This window comes from Typopeltis vanoorti, chromosome 17, assembly GCF_054136105.1.
Source record: "Typopeltis vanoorti isolate ZY-2024b chromosome 17, IOZ_Tvanoo_1.0, whole genome shotgun sequence".
NCBI classification, from domain to species: domain Eukaryota; kingdom Metazoa; phylum Arthropoda; class Arachnida; order Uropygi; family Thelyphonidae; genus Typopeltis; species Typopeltis vanoorti.
Genome location: NC_143565.1, coordinates 43,045,519 through 43,062,426, shown reverse-complemented (window position 1 = coordinate 43,062,426; position 16,908 = coordinate 43,045,519). Strand labels below are relative to the sequence as shown.

The 16,908-nt window shown below is 36.1% G+C and overlaps 1 protein-coding gene and 1 long non-coding RNA gene across 2 annotated transcripts in view; one reads left to right on the top strand and one right to left on the bottom strand.

Moving 5' to 3' along the window:
* Positions 1–16,908, bottom strand: part of LOC150097326 (eukaryotic translation initiation factor 3 subunit D-like) — a 97,182-nt gene that overhangs the window by 17,955 nt on the left and 62,319 nt on the right. The window contains exons 11-13 of the mRNA XM_090406813.1: positions 12,670–12,799; positions 12,354–12,496; positions 7,200–7,392 (exon numbers count right to left, since the gene is read on the bottom strand). Coding sequence (XP_090262939.1) covers positions 7,200–7,392; positions 12,354–12,496; positions 12,670–12,799 — 466 coding nt within the window. The remainder of the gene's footprint in view (positions 1–7,199; positions 7,393–12,353; positions 12,497–12,669; positions 12,800–16,908) is intronic.
* LOC150097327 (uncharacterized) overlaps positions 1–16,908 on the top strand; it is a 111,359-nt gene that overhangs the window by 47,387 nt on the left and 47,064 nt on the right. The window lies entirely within an intron of this gene.

The following is a 16,908-nucleotide window of genomic DNA, read 5'->3' as shown; positions in this document are numbered from 1 at the left end:
TTCATGCAGATGATGTTATACTTTCTATATAAATCCAGTACAAATCAGGAAAGTTCCCTTACTAAATTGAATAACTGTTGTAATAGATTTGGTATGACAATCAGCAATAAAAGGACAAAGACATTGAAAACATCAACTGCATCCTGAATGAGAACCAACAGAACAAGTAAACCATTTCAGCTATCATGTTAAAAATTAGGATATTAGGAAAGAAGTTGCCATTATTAGCATTCAGGAATATGTTGGCAGAGCTAATCTCAGATGGTATGATCACTTGAACAGAATGTGAGAGGAAAGATTAGCAAAACAAGTGATGTTGGCAGGAAAAAGACCCAGACATACAGGTGAAATGATACAGCAAAAAAGTGCCTTAGAAGAGAGAAATGTAAGATCTGATAATGATGGAGTCTTGACAAATAAAAGATTAATCTGAAGAAAAATTGTTGATCGGAAGTTAGTAATGGTGTAACTCTTTCATGTACTATCATCATATCCTGTAAACCCTTGAGGGGCGCGTGCACACACACACACACACACGTCAGGAATTTGATGATGACCATATGTAAAATCTCTTGGGGTAAATTTTTATAAAAAATTTTTGCAATCACTTTTAGATAGGTTTTAAAATATGTAGAATTCAGAAATTGTAGAGTTTTAAAACTAATGTAATAATTCTACTATTGAGTATATATAAGGATGTATATCGAAAGTCTATGTGTAATGGAAAATAAGGGATTAGCCCAGATTATGTTTAACCCAGTAAGAACAAAAGTCCAAAATGTAGAAATTTGCCACCCAAAATGAAGGTAGCCCAAGTGACATCATCATGTACACAGAAGATTCGGGGGAGTTATAGCCAAAGAACAAAGAATGAACGGGCTATAAAAGGGCCTCTTGGAACTCTCTCTCTCTCTCTCTCTCTCACAAGTTTGTTCGTGTTGAGACATGACCCCAGGTGAGGCCGTTACTGTCCGATGTTTTTCTGGTAGCTGTCGAACGTGCTATATGCGTGTGGAATTCAAGGCGTCAACAGTGGTTTGAGTTTACCGACGGAGATTCAATCTACATTGTCCCGGAAAACTGCCACCGAAAGACCGCCAAGGGCCGTCCAAATTATAGCCAGCACCCAGGAAGAAACGCAAAGTGTAGTAGAACTTACAGAAGTATTGTCCAAGTTGTTAGGACTGTATGTGAAATGCAATTGTGAGTAGGCTTTGATCTGTTAATGTTATAGTAGTTGTACTTGAGATTGTATGTTTGCTTACTGAGGTAAAATTGTGATTAGCTAATTATTAAGTAACGGGAATAGAGAGAGAAGCTGAATGCTAACTTATGTATGCCTAAATAGGATGTTTAACTAAGTATAACGTACGAGGCAGCTCAAGATTGCTAAGTGTTATAATCGTATGTGTTATGTCTAATTATAAATGTTGCATGCTGAGTAAGTGATAGACCTTTAAGAGCTTTGGTTAGGTATTTGTCTGATGAATTGTACAATTGACTAAGTTTAAAATAAACATGTTTTGTTTGTGTAAATCTTTTTCCTGATCTATTAGTCAATGCACTGTTTCCACATAAATATCGAACCTGCGAGCCTAATTAAAGTAAGAATTGCCACAACTAGCTTTTAAGGAATCAAGTAAATTAAGATTCAGATCTTATATATGTTCAAACTTAAATTCTCATGCTGTATATATAATTTAGAGTAGTGCAGTTGAAAAACAAATAAATTTCTCTAAATTACAGTGTGGAGTTGGCAACCTGTTATAGTGAATAGACTAAAACCAAGGGTCTTTCACTAACAGTACGGACATAAGTAAGATTAGAAAGGATTAATTACAGGCCTAAGATAAGCAGAATATTAAGTATTAAATGCATGCGTATATGAGAAATGAGTAGAGCTTAAGGAAAATGTTAGTGGACAAAAGAAATAAAGCAAATTTAGGACAGATAGAATATAAATTACAGTAGACAATATTTTACAATACTGCAGCCGACCTTATTCTACACATATATCACATCATGCTATAATTTTAGAACCGCTCATATATGGAGTTGATGTAAAAAAAAAAATAAAAAAAAATTTCAACTCTATACATGGACCACTGACTGAAAATGTTTACTACTTTTATCACTGAAAGATTCAAAGGCAGCTTTTTTCAACATGCTTATATTTTGATATACATATTTTAACCAAAATATGAGGTATGATAAAAAAATTCTAAACTGATTGCCAAGTAACACTAATGATTAGGAAATCAGCAGTATTTCAGAACGTTTATACCAGATAGGTGAGGTATAATCTTCTGGGTTACTTGCCATTAATTGCAAAGTTATATCTTGTTAAGTGTGTGTGTGTGTTGTACATTTGGCTATTTCTTCTTCATCACCAAATAGCAGACTCAACAAAAGAAAAAAAAAAAAAAAACTGCTTATTGTTCATGATTATTATTACAGGCGACTCCAGGGTGTCCTTAGACTCATTGAGGGAGGCCCTAAACATCATGTCCACACAACTATATGACATTCTTACAGTATCTATCATACCTTGCCTTGAACTCACTCAACGTCATAGCCCCCACAACAGACTGGCAGCTTATTCCACTCATTTACCACTGTAAAAGTAAAAAACCAGCTCTAGCACCCTTGCTAACCACACTCTTTCCCAGCTTCCATAGGTGTGCCCTAGTTCTCCCACCACCAGTCCTGATCTCAAAAATATCCTCTGAATTAATCCTATAGAAACCTTTTAGCAATTCGTATGTCTCAATCATATCTCCCCTTTTCTGCCTATCAACTAATTTCTGCAACCCACAAATTTTCAACCTGTTCTCATAAGGTTCATTCCATAGACCTGCTATCATCTTGGTCACTCGCCTCTGGATCCTCTCCTCCTCCTTCCCATCAAGAAGAAACCTAGGTGACCAAATCTGGGCACAGTAGTCGAGATGAAGTCTTATCAAGGCTCGATACAGAGGTACAATAACTTGCTTGTCTCTGCTTGTCAGAGTATTTTTCAACAACCAAGTGAGTCGATGAGCTGATTTAGCCACTTTTGCAATGTGCCCCTTAAACTTCCTCTCCCTATCCACAAACACTCCCAAGTCCCTGGCCTCATCAATCTCCTGGAGTACAGTTCCACCAATGTGGTATACTGCTGCTAATCTTTTCACCCCAAAATGCATAACCTTACATTTTGTCACATTAAATTGACATTCTCCTTAGCCCAGAACACCAATCTATCCAAGTCATCTTGCAAGATTTTGACATCTTCTGCATTCACTATTGCCCTACCCAACTTTGCATCATCAGCGTACAAATGAACTGTTCCTCTTAGATCTTTCCCTATATTGTTAATGAACAAATTAAACAGCAGTGGTCCAAGAACAGAACCCTGCAGCACACCACTAGTCACAGGCCGTCTTTTGGACTTTACTCCTGAATAAACTACCCATATGTTGTAGTTTATGGATTAGAATTCCATGTGGTATCCTGTCAAATGCCTTAGCCAGGTCCAGCAGTATCACTGTAAACCCATTACCCTTATCCAGTTCAGCTGTCACTGTGTTATAAAACTTGAGCAAGTTACTGAGGCATGATCTACCCTTCACAAAGCCATGCTGTCCGCCGTACAGTATCTCATTTTCATCAATCCATTCCTGTATTTTTCCCTTGACTACTTTCTCCAAAACCTTGACAACAACTCCTGATATGCTGATCGGTCGGTAATTTGCAACAGTAGTCTTGGATCCTACTTTATACAGTGGAACTATTTTCCCCTCTTTCCACACCTTTCGGACTAAACCGGACCCAAGACTCAGATTAAACAACATGGTCAAGGGCACTGATAATTATTTAGCCCCTTTACGTAAGCCCCATGCTGGTATACCATCCAATCCTTCAGACGTATTCACATTTAGGTTCTGTAATAAACTATTCACCTCCACTTCATTCGTCACAATTCCCGTATAAACTAATGGTTCCTTCATTTTTATGTCACCACCTGGATGATATACTCTTGCAAAGTGCTCGTTCAGTAATTCCACTATATTGGCTGATTCAGTGACCTCCTTACCATCGTCATTTCTTAAAATCATTTTGCCGTGTACAGTTTTTTTTTGCTTGCAGTATATTGAAAGAACTGTTTGGGATTCTCTTTAGCTTGCATAGCTAGTTTCCTTTCATAATCCGCTTTTGCTTTTTTTACCACACTCATTATCCTTCTGGCCTGCACTTTATACCGTTCGTGTGCCTGCAGGTCACCTCTTTCTTTAAATTCCCTCCACAGTTGTTCCTTTTTTTGCAGCTCAAGCTTAATTCATTCATTTAACCCCTACTTGTTTTACTATTCGGACTCTAGGTATACAATCAGTCATAACCTCCTGTAAATGTTCCTTGACCACTTCCCATGCTCTATCGACATCCGGCCCTTGCAGTTGTACATGCCATGGCACTGATCCAAGCAATCTCCTAAGCTTGTCATACTTGCCAGCACGGTAATTCCACACCTTTAGCCACCTCCCAGGTCAAGACCTTATGATCACTCTCACCAATAGGTGGCAACATGGTCATATTCATTACAGTCAAATTCTGAGATGCTATTATCAGGTCAAGCACTCTCACACCCCTAGTATTTTCAATTACATGCTGTCTCAGATAGTTATCCCTTAATAATTGAATAAAATCCATTTCCTTCCTCACATGTGTCCTCTCCTCCTTCCAATCAATGTTACCATAGTTGAAATCCCCCATAATAATTACTCTCCTCCCACTCATTTCATCAATTTGTTTATGCATACTATCTCCATCATCTATTCCATCACCTGGTCTATAGCAACACCCAACTGTATATTTTGTTCTGCCAGTCTCAATCTCACAGCAAATACCCTCAAATGAGCTCTTTTCACTATCCTGTGATACAACTTCAATTCTCCTTGGCTGCAGTTCATCAGCTATCATCAATAACACTCCTCCTCCCATTTTATTCTCTCTGTCCCTCCTAAATACACTATAACCTACACATTCTATCTCACTAACTATATCATCTTCTGTCAGCCATGTTTCACTAATGCCAATAACCTGTGGCCAGAAAGAGCCAATCAAGGCCAAAAATTCTTCCTTCTTGTTCCTAATACTCCTGGCATTAGTATACATGAAATGCAGAGGTCCCTTTGTCCCACCCCTATCTTAATGCGTTATTCTAACTATACCTTTCCGATTTCTTGTCCTTAGTACTGGCTCGGGTACATTATATACATTCTTACACTCAACTGTCTCACTGATGTCCGCATATCCACTCCCCCCCCCTCCTTGGTAGTTCTAGTTTCCCTGGTTCTGCACATCCATTTTCACTTCATTTAGCAACACTTTTTTCAGTCTCCGCACACTAAAACCATTCAAATATAGGCCATCCATCTTGTATAAATCTTTTTGCCCATCAAACTGATTCCACACGTTCACGAATTCCACACTGTCTGCAGAACCTGTGCATAAAGTCATTTGCAATTATGGCCCCCCCTCCTAAACTTCTCTCTGTCTTACCGCGGCAACAGACTCACCATCCTAACTCTGTCACTATTTTCTTTTGCTACCTTTAACAATACTTTTAAGTCCTCTCTCATAACAAATTTATCTCCTTTCAATTCATTTGTACCCGCCACAACTATCAATTCTTTCACCCTCTGTTTTTGCACTCTAATACTCTCACTTACATCCTTAAACTTCGCACCCGGTAAGTACGATTTAGTTAAAATCCCATCTATCACTCCTCTTAATAATGAGTCACCATACAACATTATTTCCTTCATTTCAGAAATTCTCCCACTCTTACGCTTATTTTTCCTTTCAAACATTTGTTTATTTCCGTTAGCCGAGGCACTCTGGAAAGAGCTTTGCAGGTGCTCTAATTGCCACTGCGCATTTTGTATCACTGCACGCAACCTAGCGATCTCACTTCCTACATATAATTACTCATTTTTTTCATCATTTAAACCATTTTCTCTCTCTGTATAATTGCTTTCACTCTCTCTTTGATCACCGCTCTCATTCCCATCTTGTACAACATCGCAATTCCCTATCAAGCACTCAAATTCTGGCTTTCTTCAACCATAACTATCTCACGACCTGACACATGCTCCAATTCCTCACCTTGCTTACACTTTTTGCACATTCTCCAACCACTATCCATCCAAACTCCAGCCTCATTCGGGAATGCGTACATCCCACACACACATCACATTGGACAAACTCCCTCACATTAAGTTTTTGAACAAAGCCGTCGTATTTTTGAACGCCATTATCTTACATCGCATTGCGATGTAAGATAATGGTGTTATTTAGTATTTTAATGTATCGTTAAAATACTAAATTAAATAAAACAGGATTCACACCAAAATCACACAGACACAACAAGCTACCAAAATTAGACAATATTAAGTTATGATTTAAACCAATATTCCAATTTTCAATCAAAATTATACTTAGCTTTCGGGAGCTCTCTGAAAACACTACACACCGTGTAGCTCTCTAGTGGCAAACAAAGGCAAAATAAACCTGCTTATTGTTTCTTTTCCAAGAAACAATAAGCAGGTTTTTTTTTTTTTTTTTTGATATCACAGACTTGTGATATCAAAAATGTGCATCATGAATTCATTTTCAAGAGTCCAACTTTTCTATTTAGATATTTTGTGGCATCTGAGGGTGCAGTAAGAGTCCTGTGAGAAAAATGGTATGCTGCTAATTTATTTCCGGTGTGCTACTTCTTGCATGGAAATACATTGATCGCTTCACTTTGTCTCTGCAGAATAATTTCTGATCAAAAACAGCATGGCAATCATTCTGAACCCATCTCCCAGTGACTTGCTCTTTATAAAACTTACGTAGGTAACTGAAGGAAAAGAAGATTTAATATCATTCCAAATACTCTGAAGATAAAATGAAATAGCATATAGATCATGAAACGAAGCAGGATTTTTTTGCTATCATATGTCATAGACATATTTGCAATCTAAGAAATGTCCAAAGTTCTGAAAATATTATAAATTAGCTATTACATTTCTAATACTTAATATGAAGCTGTAACCCCAAAATAAACTAGAATAATTACAGATGTCAATTCCGAGTCAACATTTACCATATTTTTAAAATTACTGATCTTTAACAATACTAAAAATGAGGAATAATAAGTCCATTACAAATACCTTGTTTGGATCTTTTAATATCAAGTACTTTCCTTCCTTTAATTTCATACAAGTGTCAATAATACAGCGAAGAATTCCCCATGCATTATCCATGTTTAGATTTATCTGATCAGCAAATTCTTTTGGCTTGAATTGTTGTGTTCCAAGGATTGCATGTTTAGCAGAGTCACGGACATGAATTCGGGATACATATCTATAACAGATGGTAAAAATCTGTGATTTTTATGCATATTTGAATTTAAACAATATAAATTATATTCAACTATCACTATAACAAAGAACTGGAAAGTCCCTACAAAGCCCATACAGATATTCTATTCTAAAGGAAATTCATTATTCCTAAATATTCCCTATAACAAACTATTTCTGCTACCCCAATGAGTCCACCATAGTAAGAATCGAATGTATTCATTCATTTATTTACTATAGTAAGAATCGAATGCATTCATTTATTTTATATCAGATGGTGTTTCTCAGGATGCATTAAAAAAGGATCAAAAAATAATAAAATACCACTTGAAATACAAAGCTCTTAGCATTCATTACATGCAGCATTTATCTTATAAAATATAACAGGTGTAAACAAACAAGAAATTATTTTTTTTAAGAAAAATGCATTTTGTAATCATATTCTTGTATGACAACAGTATTCATTAATAATCACATTAATGACAAAACCTAGAGCTGTTTTCACTATATGTATCATAGACTAATTTTGTTTTTTCTAATTTTACCATTAAAATGGTCCAACCAAAACAATTCAAATTTTAATCCAATTCTAAACATGATATTTTATGAAATTTCATCAAACAAGGGAGAAATTCCCCAATGAAATGTGAGTGATGAGCCTTGCCAAAGCTCAACACCATTATTAATGAATTAGGAAGCCACCATCTCTTCCGTTTGAGGGTAGAGCAATAGAGCAGTTTCCACAAGGCTGACCACTAGATAGTGCACATGACCAAATCTGATGGTAGTGCTTGTGTGAAAGGCTTCCCAATATCACCTCACGAATAATACTACTATTGCTTATTCTGCCAGGTCATTCCTGGAGGGAGTCTGAATATAGCAGCATGCAGGGATCTGCTGAAAATGCTGAGGCCACACAAATTAGAGGCCAAGCACTCCCTGTGTGGAAGATATGAAAAGTCCTTCCCTTGGTTGCATGCTCCCTACTTTTTAAGTATCCTTCACCAATTGTACCATTAAAAAAACAAATCAATAGTCATGATCACACCCAATAAAAAACTTCCACAACTACTTCACCAACATTCAAGGATATTTCACCAATATCCAATCTGCTACTTAACTGAGCCCCCAACTAGAATCTTCTGTGACTACATTCCACCTCAGCTATCCCAACTGAGTTTGGCAAAAAGAGGGGAGAAGGGCACTTTTGTCTGATGTTTGATCTGCTCTGGCTCAAGATGTCTCCTTACATTACTTTATAGCTTTTATTTGCTGCCTTTACTGCTCTCCTAATTCAGATAATCATGCTTTCCTTTCTGGATACTTATTTTTAAAAGTTGATTTCATACACATAGTCCAATTATCAAAACTGTGAGATTATCTTCCGAGACTAATATCTATAAACACGAACTATCTCCTCTCCTCTTCTCTAACTTCACAGATCAAACTAGAAGGGAAGTTAAATCATTTGCTAATAGTTATTATCTAATAGCTGACCCTAATGACCAGAAAAACCAGACATTTCTCAATCTTCCAACATTTTAAACCTTTTTCTTAACCAGCTCACCCTCCAAATACACTGTAGATGTCTGCTTTCCTCTTGGCAACTGACCATAATCTTATCCGTGTCTTCTTTTTCGGAGATCAATCTTCACTTAGCCAATCTCAGTTTTGTACCCAATGGCACTACAACAATGTGAACTGGGATGACTTCCAGCATTTCTACACCTCATTTCCGCGGTCAGATTATTGTGGCTGCTCTCCTAATTGAAACACCTGCTCTGAACTAATAATTATAATTCTTACTGGAAGGAGGGTCTTCATTCCTACTCCACTGCAAATCCCTGCAAAACATATATCCAAACGCTGGTTATCTAAAACACTACCTCTGCAGTTCATGATAAAAATACAGCATACCAAAAAAATGTAACAAAATTATCAAATCCAAAGAAGACTATAAGGGCAAAATGCAATAAGCTTGCCTCCTGCTTAACTGCAAGTTGTTAATGCTGTTGTAACTTTTGCCCTTCCTTGTTTCCACCTTTCATATCTTAATAGTACCATGTTTACATTACCCAAAGATAAGGTAGGCCTCTTGGCATCAGATTTTTCCTCCAACTTTGTTTAGAAGACCAAAGCAAAACACTTTCTGCAAACCGCCTCTGATCTTTTGACAGAAGAACATCAGAAAAATTTCATTATTCTTGATACTAATAATAAGTTTTCCAGTCCAGATGGTTCCCCTCCAGTTGTGCTCAAAACTTGTGCCCTAGAATTAACACCCATCCTGTATCATCTATATAAGCTGTCATAATCGCCTGTAATCTACTCAAAAGAATGGCAGCAAGTCTTTATCCAGTGTGTATCTAAAAAGGAAGATAAAAGTCAGCCATCAAACTATCAATCCATTGTTCTAATCTTAATGCATTAAAAGTGATGAAGGTCATCAATAACCAGTTTCTTCACAATCTGCAGATTGTGAAGAAACATATCAGCTGATTAGTGATTATGAATATGGTTCTGCCATTCTCATTCTAGAGCAGATCTCCTCACTAATCCTTGGAACACAGACTACGGAAAGATTTTATGTGATTACTCGTGATATCTCAAAGGCATCTGATTATCTGGAATCATGCTTGTCTCCTTCTCAACAAGCTACCATCTGATGGTCTTTGTCTTGCTCTTTGTGAGTAAACTGTCGGCTTCTTCTTATTAGATTTCTTTATGTATGCTGGAGTAACCCAAAGTTCTGTATAAGGGCAAAATGCAATAAGCTTGCCTCCTGCTTAACTGCAATTGTTAATGCTGTTGTAACTTTTGCCCTTCCTTGTTTCCACCTTTCATGTCTTGATAGTACCATATTTACATTACCCAAAGATAAGGCAGGTCTCTTGGCAGTGGTACTCTTACCACTGCTCTTCCCCCTTTATATCAATGACTTCCTCTCTCTGTTTTTGAATTCTATTCATAACAAAACAAAAGTAGTAGTTTCAACCTACTATGAGGAACAACATTCGAGAACACCAAAACTAGCAGATTGGTCAATGATACCATGGTAAGGTTTAATAATAAGATTAATTACAGAATAATAATGCTTACATAAGGATAATATTTGTTTAATATATACAGAATTTTTGGCTTAGTCCCAAAGCCAGTAATTATCAATGCATACAAATAAAAAGAGATAGAGTAACACTTGAAATAATAGCATGTGTGACAATATATGATTAATTGCAGGAGTATGACTATCTGTAACTATTAGAATTCAAGGAAATAAATTTTTCAAAAATAATACTCCTCACTCTCAGCAGTCACAAGGCTGCTGTGAGTGAGTGGTTTGTCGATATGAATGTCACCACACTTGAATGGCCTCCACAGAGCCCTGATCTCATCCCTATTGAACGTTTGTGGGATGATCTGGAGTGTTGGGTGAGGTCAAGGGACGTCTGCTCCACACATTCCAGGAGCTCATTACATACCTAATTCCTAATGGGGGCAAAATTCTGATTGATTGCTATCATATGCTCATGGAAAGTATGCCCCATGGGATTGCTGCAGTCGTCGCAGCAAAAGAAGGTCCTGCATCTTATTAAGGTGAATGCTATGGCTGTTTGTTCCTCACAGTATGGTGTCTGTTGACATCTTTCTAAGCAGTGTAGATGGATTTATACTACTGCAGGTAATACCATATATTGTCATACATGCTTTGATTGATAATGTATTAACAGATATTATCCTTATATAAATGTTATTCTTATCATTATGTGTTCTACTTACTTCTCTATTTTTCACTCTCTTCGATGGTAAGGTGGAATTACATGACAATGCAAATGAATGTTTTGTGCTTGCTGTACACTTTGTTTTGTAGGTGAACTTTTCTATTAGATGGCAATCCTTCACCATTACCCAACAGAGTTATTCTCATGCCATAGTTCATGATAAGAATAAATATATGTTAACAAATTGCCCAGGAGAAGTGAAGTTACTAATACAGTAGAACCATTTGAGATAACTACAACTTGAGGGTAGCCTCATCTGAAACAGCACTATTAATACATAGAGCATAAGTTCAACCAATTAATATATTAATGAAAACACTCAGAGTCCACACTGTGAACTTTTCTGCTAAAACACAAAAATACAGTATTTCAGATCCCTATGATTTCAGCATAGGAGCAATACCTGGTTCTGCTCTCTTCCAGTAGAATCCAACATAGCGGTGGTTCTTAGGTATAGCTGTCACTCTGTGCCTCCAGATGAAGATTCACAAAACAGCTTGGGAACAGAAGCACCTGAGAATGCAAAATTCACAAGATATGATTCTCTGTCCCACCCCACACTCATGTAGAACAAAATGATCCAGCTCTCAGCAGTAAAGCAAAAAAGCAACATACATAATGACATGTGGTTGAATGATATAAGAACTGGCTAGAAATCCACTCTGACTCATGATATCAATCCTTAGCACACCATTTTTGCTAAAGCAAAAGATTACTAACTGCATCTTATACTTGAGAGATCATGCATCCTTAGCTTCAACTGTTACTCTGCTGTATTCCTAGACAGTCAAGTTCAACTTTTATGCTAATTCCTATGTGCTTTTTGTGTGCTGCATCATACTTGAAAAACATTGCCTTTTAACTTCTACTGAACAGTTACTAGCTTATACCATAATCCTGTATTTTTCTCTGCCTAAAATTTCCATACTACTACTGCCTCTAATAATAGTGTAAGCAAAAGAAAGCAAAGATTAGCAGAAAGCACTACAATACCCCAGGAAAAAAGCTTAAGAATTCTAACAACTGCAATGTTATAAATATTGAGGTCATGATATTTCTAAGGGAAAAAAAAAAAAAAAAAAAAAAAAAAAAAAGGAAAAGTACCTGCACACAGTTTTAATTATTTCTTCATAATTACAAAGAAACTTATTTAGCATATTAATTCTTTCTATAAAGTATTACTCACCCAAATTTAAGTTGGTCAGAACCTGCAAGCAATGCCTGAACAGTCCACTTAGCTAACTTGCAGGAATTATTCTTTAACTCATTTGCAAGTACTGCCCCTCGCTGAGTATCAAGTTTTTGTCGCCAATCAATACCTCCTGAACACTGAAAAAATAAAAATAAATAAATAAAGGAAATTGCTTATCTTCTTTTAGTACCTTCCTTTAAAACTGATTATAAACAAATATGTCTATTACCTTCAAATTTTATGGAACATTATCTCTTACTAATATAATTAATCAGCATGCAAAATATTACTGAAGGAAGTGAAAACATACCCTAGGATCCCATTCAGTCAAGGCTCTGATATTAATGAACTGTAATTCTCCATTAGGCCCATGCATTACTGCATCATGTTCGCAGCGAACAATTAATTCTACACTATCACCCAGGTCCCACTTGCGATATCTAAAAAAAAATATAAATAAATAAAAATAAATACACATGTGTGGAATGCCAAGTATATATCTGTCAGTTTCACAAAATGTCTTTTTTATTTATTTTATACACCTCATTTAATGGTTATCTGGATAAATAAATATTATAAATTAGTAATGGGTATTTCCATTTGAAATTGATTTACACTTAGAACAAAACGACGAGCAACAATTTCATATTATTGAACTGAACTGAACAGGTCAAGTTTTTATTTTTGCACAAAACCAAACTGTATTCTTTAAGTTTTTCTTCCTCTATAATATGAATATGTATGCCTATCAAGTGCTTGCACAAACAATGAAATAGATGTTGAATAACATTACAGAACAAATATCACTGAAAATATACTATGGGATCCAAGTTCATTTCCCTATTATGAAAATGAGCTGGATTTTTGGAGAATAAAATAAATAGACAAGTTGATGGAAACTAAAAGACATCATGTTTCAAAGGGCATATATATTTATACCATACAGATTATGTCATAATATATACTGCACCAGACAGAGTCAACATTTGAAAGACTATCATCGTTTATGGGTACATAACCTCAAGGATTATACAGGACACTATGATAGTCTAGCAAAATTAAGATTTCATTACTAATTTCTAAATCAATAGTTTTCTTTTAAAATGGTTTTCGGTTAGGTTTTTAACTGATCACCTCTTATTATGTATCTTCTAACTACAGTCCTAACCATATGGCTGTCTTGTTTTCCTCATCACCCTCCCTGCCATTTCTGCTTCAAACATGTTATCTCCCATTGTGCTATTTATAAAAAAGAAAGAAAGTTAATGTTTGAATTGCAAAGTTTCTAATGGGTGTTCCTAAAATCTTTTAGAAAGATTTTATGCAAGTACACTTGAGACAAAGTTTAAAAAGAGAGAGAGAGACGCAGATGTAGAGTATGCATTGGCAAATTAGCTCAGTTAATGCAGGGAAAGTAATTATGAAGACAGAATGGAAGAGGGAAAAGACAAATGGAGTCTCAACTACTAAGAGTTAATTACTTGAAACAGCATGTGATGGAAAAGACCCATGATTGAAAGTGCTGGAGCTCCATAGCCAAGGTAGTCATTTTGCATCTGAACAGGAAGAATGATCATGCAGTCATGGCCTGGAAGGACTTTAGTCTCACATGTATGTCCTCAGTTAAGATAGCATACATGTGTAACTAAAGAGCTTGTGATTATGATAACCTGATGAGATAGCTTAGAGTAATGCCATGGCATAAGATGCAAGGGAAGGATGTCAGAAGTATGGGAAATGATCAAAGAGTGTTTGATGAAAATAGTATTAGACTGCATACTGGATGAGCTAGCAACATCATTAAGCAGGAGCTGTAAAAAATGCTGTCAAAGAAATAAAAACAGAAAGGTGATCAGCAAGCACATGAACAGTACAAAACATACTGTGCAAGAAGAGTTACCAGCACAATAACAAAAAGAAAAAGCTGATTTTGAGAGGAAATCAGATGAGCAGACCAAAGGAAATCCCAAAGGGTGTTCTTTCACTATGTAATGAGTAAACAGTAGAAATATTATGGCTGGATACTTGTAACAAATACTGATAATAAGGAGGCAAGAGGAGCAGTAAGAATAGTTCAATTACTGAGTGATTGCTTCATAACATACACCATTCAAGAGATAATAATGAAGTGATATGGACAGAGACAGGAACAGAGTGTGATGGAAGTGTGTGTAATATTACAAAATCTCAATGTGAATACTGTAAGGAACTGAAAAGCATATAATCAACTTACACATTAAGAAAAGATGCAAAAGAAATAGCAGAGCCCCAGCCTGAGTAGGCTAATTTATTATAGCACTGGCTAGATCTCAAGGGAGGATATAGAGGACAAAATGGAGACTACATAATGGAGACTAAAAGACAGAAATAGCAAATTACAGACTCATTATCTCTTAAGTGATAGTTTAGGTATTAGAAAAGTTGGTCAAGAGCAAAATTTAGGACCTAAATGATGGGTTAGAAATATGATACTCAATGGGAACTATCACAACTGAAGGATAGGTCTTGCATTGGTAATTTAATTTCTATATAAAGTGAGCTGGATAAAGGAAATGGCTATATCATGATACTGCAGAGTTTCGTAGAGGCATTTGATGAGATATTATGTAAACTAGAACAAATGAGGATGGACATGAAATTAATAACACGGAGGATAGGAGAGAGAGGCTGATGGATAAACATCCAGGAACAGTATATGGTAGAAAAAAAAATCTTAACAGAAGATAGTTGACCAGTGGTGTGCCACTACAGAGCTCTATATCTAGGTTATTACTTAATTTATATATTAATGATAGAGGCATGATCTGAGGGGAAGTATCCAGTTGTTTACTGATGATGGAGGCAGAGGAAGCTAATGAGTAGTCAAGCTGATAGAGTTCCTTGAAAGATGATTTAAATATTGATAATGTGAACAATGATAAGAGTTGGAAAGTGGAATGAAAAGATTACAAGCTGGATATTACAGTGCTGGAAATGGATAGTGGAGGAAATTAATGAGGCTAGAGATCTGGATATAACGGTGATCTTAACAGATTTTGAAGTTCTGAGAGATTACTGCAAAAGTGGACAAAACAGCTCAAAGGTCACTTGGTGCTTAAGAACCAAGTAACAAGCTGAGATAAGGAGGTTATTATTCCTCTTTATAAGGCTTTCATATTGGCACACCTAGACCATTGAACACAGATTTGTTTGCTAGAAGTTTATTTTTTTTGAAGTGCTGGTGTTAGATGTTGCTGTTTGAAATTACAACTGAAGCAACTAAGGACGTGAGGTCAACGTTTCATCTTTTTAGATCTTGTTCACAGAATGAAGGTTTGGTTACAAAGTATAGCTGACAAGCAGAAAAGAAGTTATATGTTATAAGTTACTAAAGGGATTTTATCAAGTAGATGCCAAAGAATTTTTCAAAACCTGACAGGATGGGAGAGAATGTGCTTTGATCCTGTAAGTTGTGTAAAATGATTAGCAAGAACATGAGGAATAGATTTTTTGCCTAAGGGATGGTGAATGAGTGAAATGGATTTGTGAGAGGCATTTGTGAAAGCTCTGTCAGTGAATAAGTTTGTGGAGGAGTAAGATAGGTATTGTACAAATAACAGTTAGTATAGGCTTTTTGCAATGAGCTGACTCTATGGAGGTTCCCATGTAACATTTCATAAACTAGTTTCAATCAACTTTTTTCTGAACTGATCTCTTATTAGTCAGGTCCCTAAATTTGTTCAGTTCCTCCATACTAATGTTCTAAAGCACTCCTAATTGCATCAAGCAATTAGGAGTGTTTTAGCCATTTTTGCCTCAGACTGTTTTACTAATTTTTGATCTTCTGCTTGTCTAGCCTGGCCTGGATGGCTAAGTGGCTGGTGTACCCACTCTCCAATTAACAGTCTGTGGGTTCAAGTCCCACTGTGGCATGAATGTTTGTGAACGTCTTTAGGTGATAGGTGATTTTTCAGTGCTTATAAGACCTGAACACTATATTTATTCATTTGAAAATGAATAAATATAGTGTTCCTCTAGAACAGGGTTTGATAATTCAGTTGAAAGATTTTCTGTGCATGATTCTTTCTTTAATTTACAGAGTATTTCATTAATAAAAGTAGATACATCCCTGTATAATTTAGATGGTGCACATGTGTGCAAGAACACAGGAAGAGTACATTTCTTGTACTCTTCCTGTGTATAGCTAAGGAGGGGTTAGTATATTTCTTAGAATGGTAATTTAGTGACAATTTCCTGTTATACATAATGTCTTATATCTGAAAAACAGAAGATGGTTGTGTCACTACAACACAAAAGATTCAGTTAATTAAAAAATTGCAAACGAGAGAGAGAATCTGCAACATAGCGTTACAACAAATGTGGTACTCAGACTCAAACCGTTTTTGCAACAAATAAAAACAAAAGAAAGTTGAGGAATTCACAAGCGACTGCGATAATGCAATTGTAGACCATGAAAAGGTCATCTTATGAAGGGCTTAGATTTAGCCCTACATCTGTGCTTCAATGAAAAACAAGTGAAAGGAATGCCATCTCTGGCAGGTATAACTTA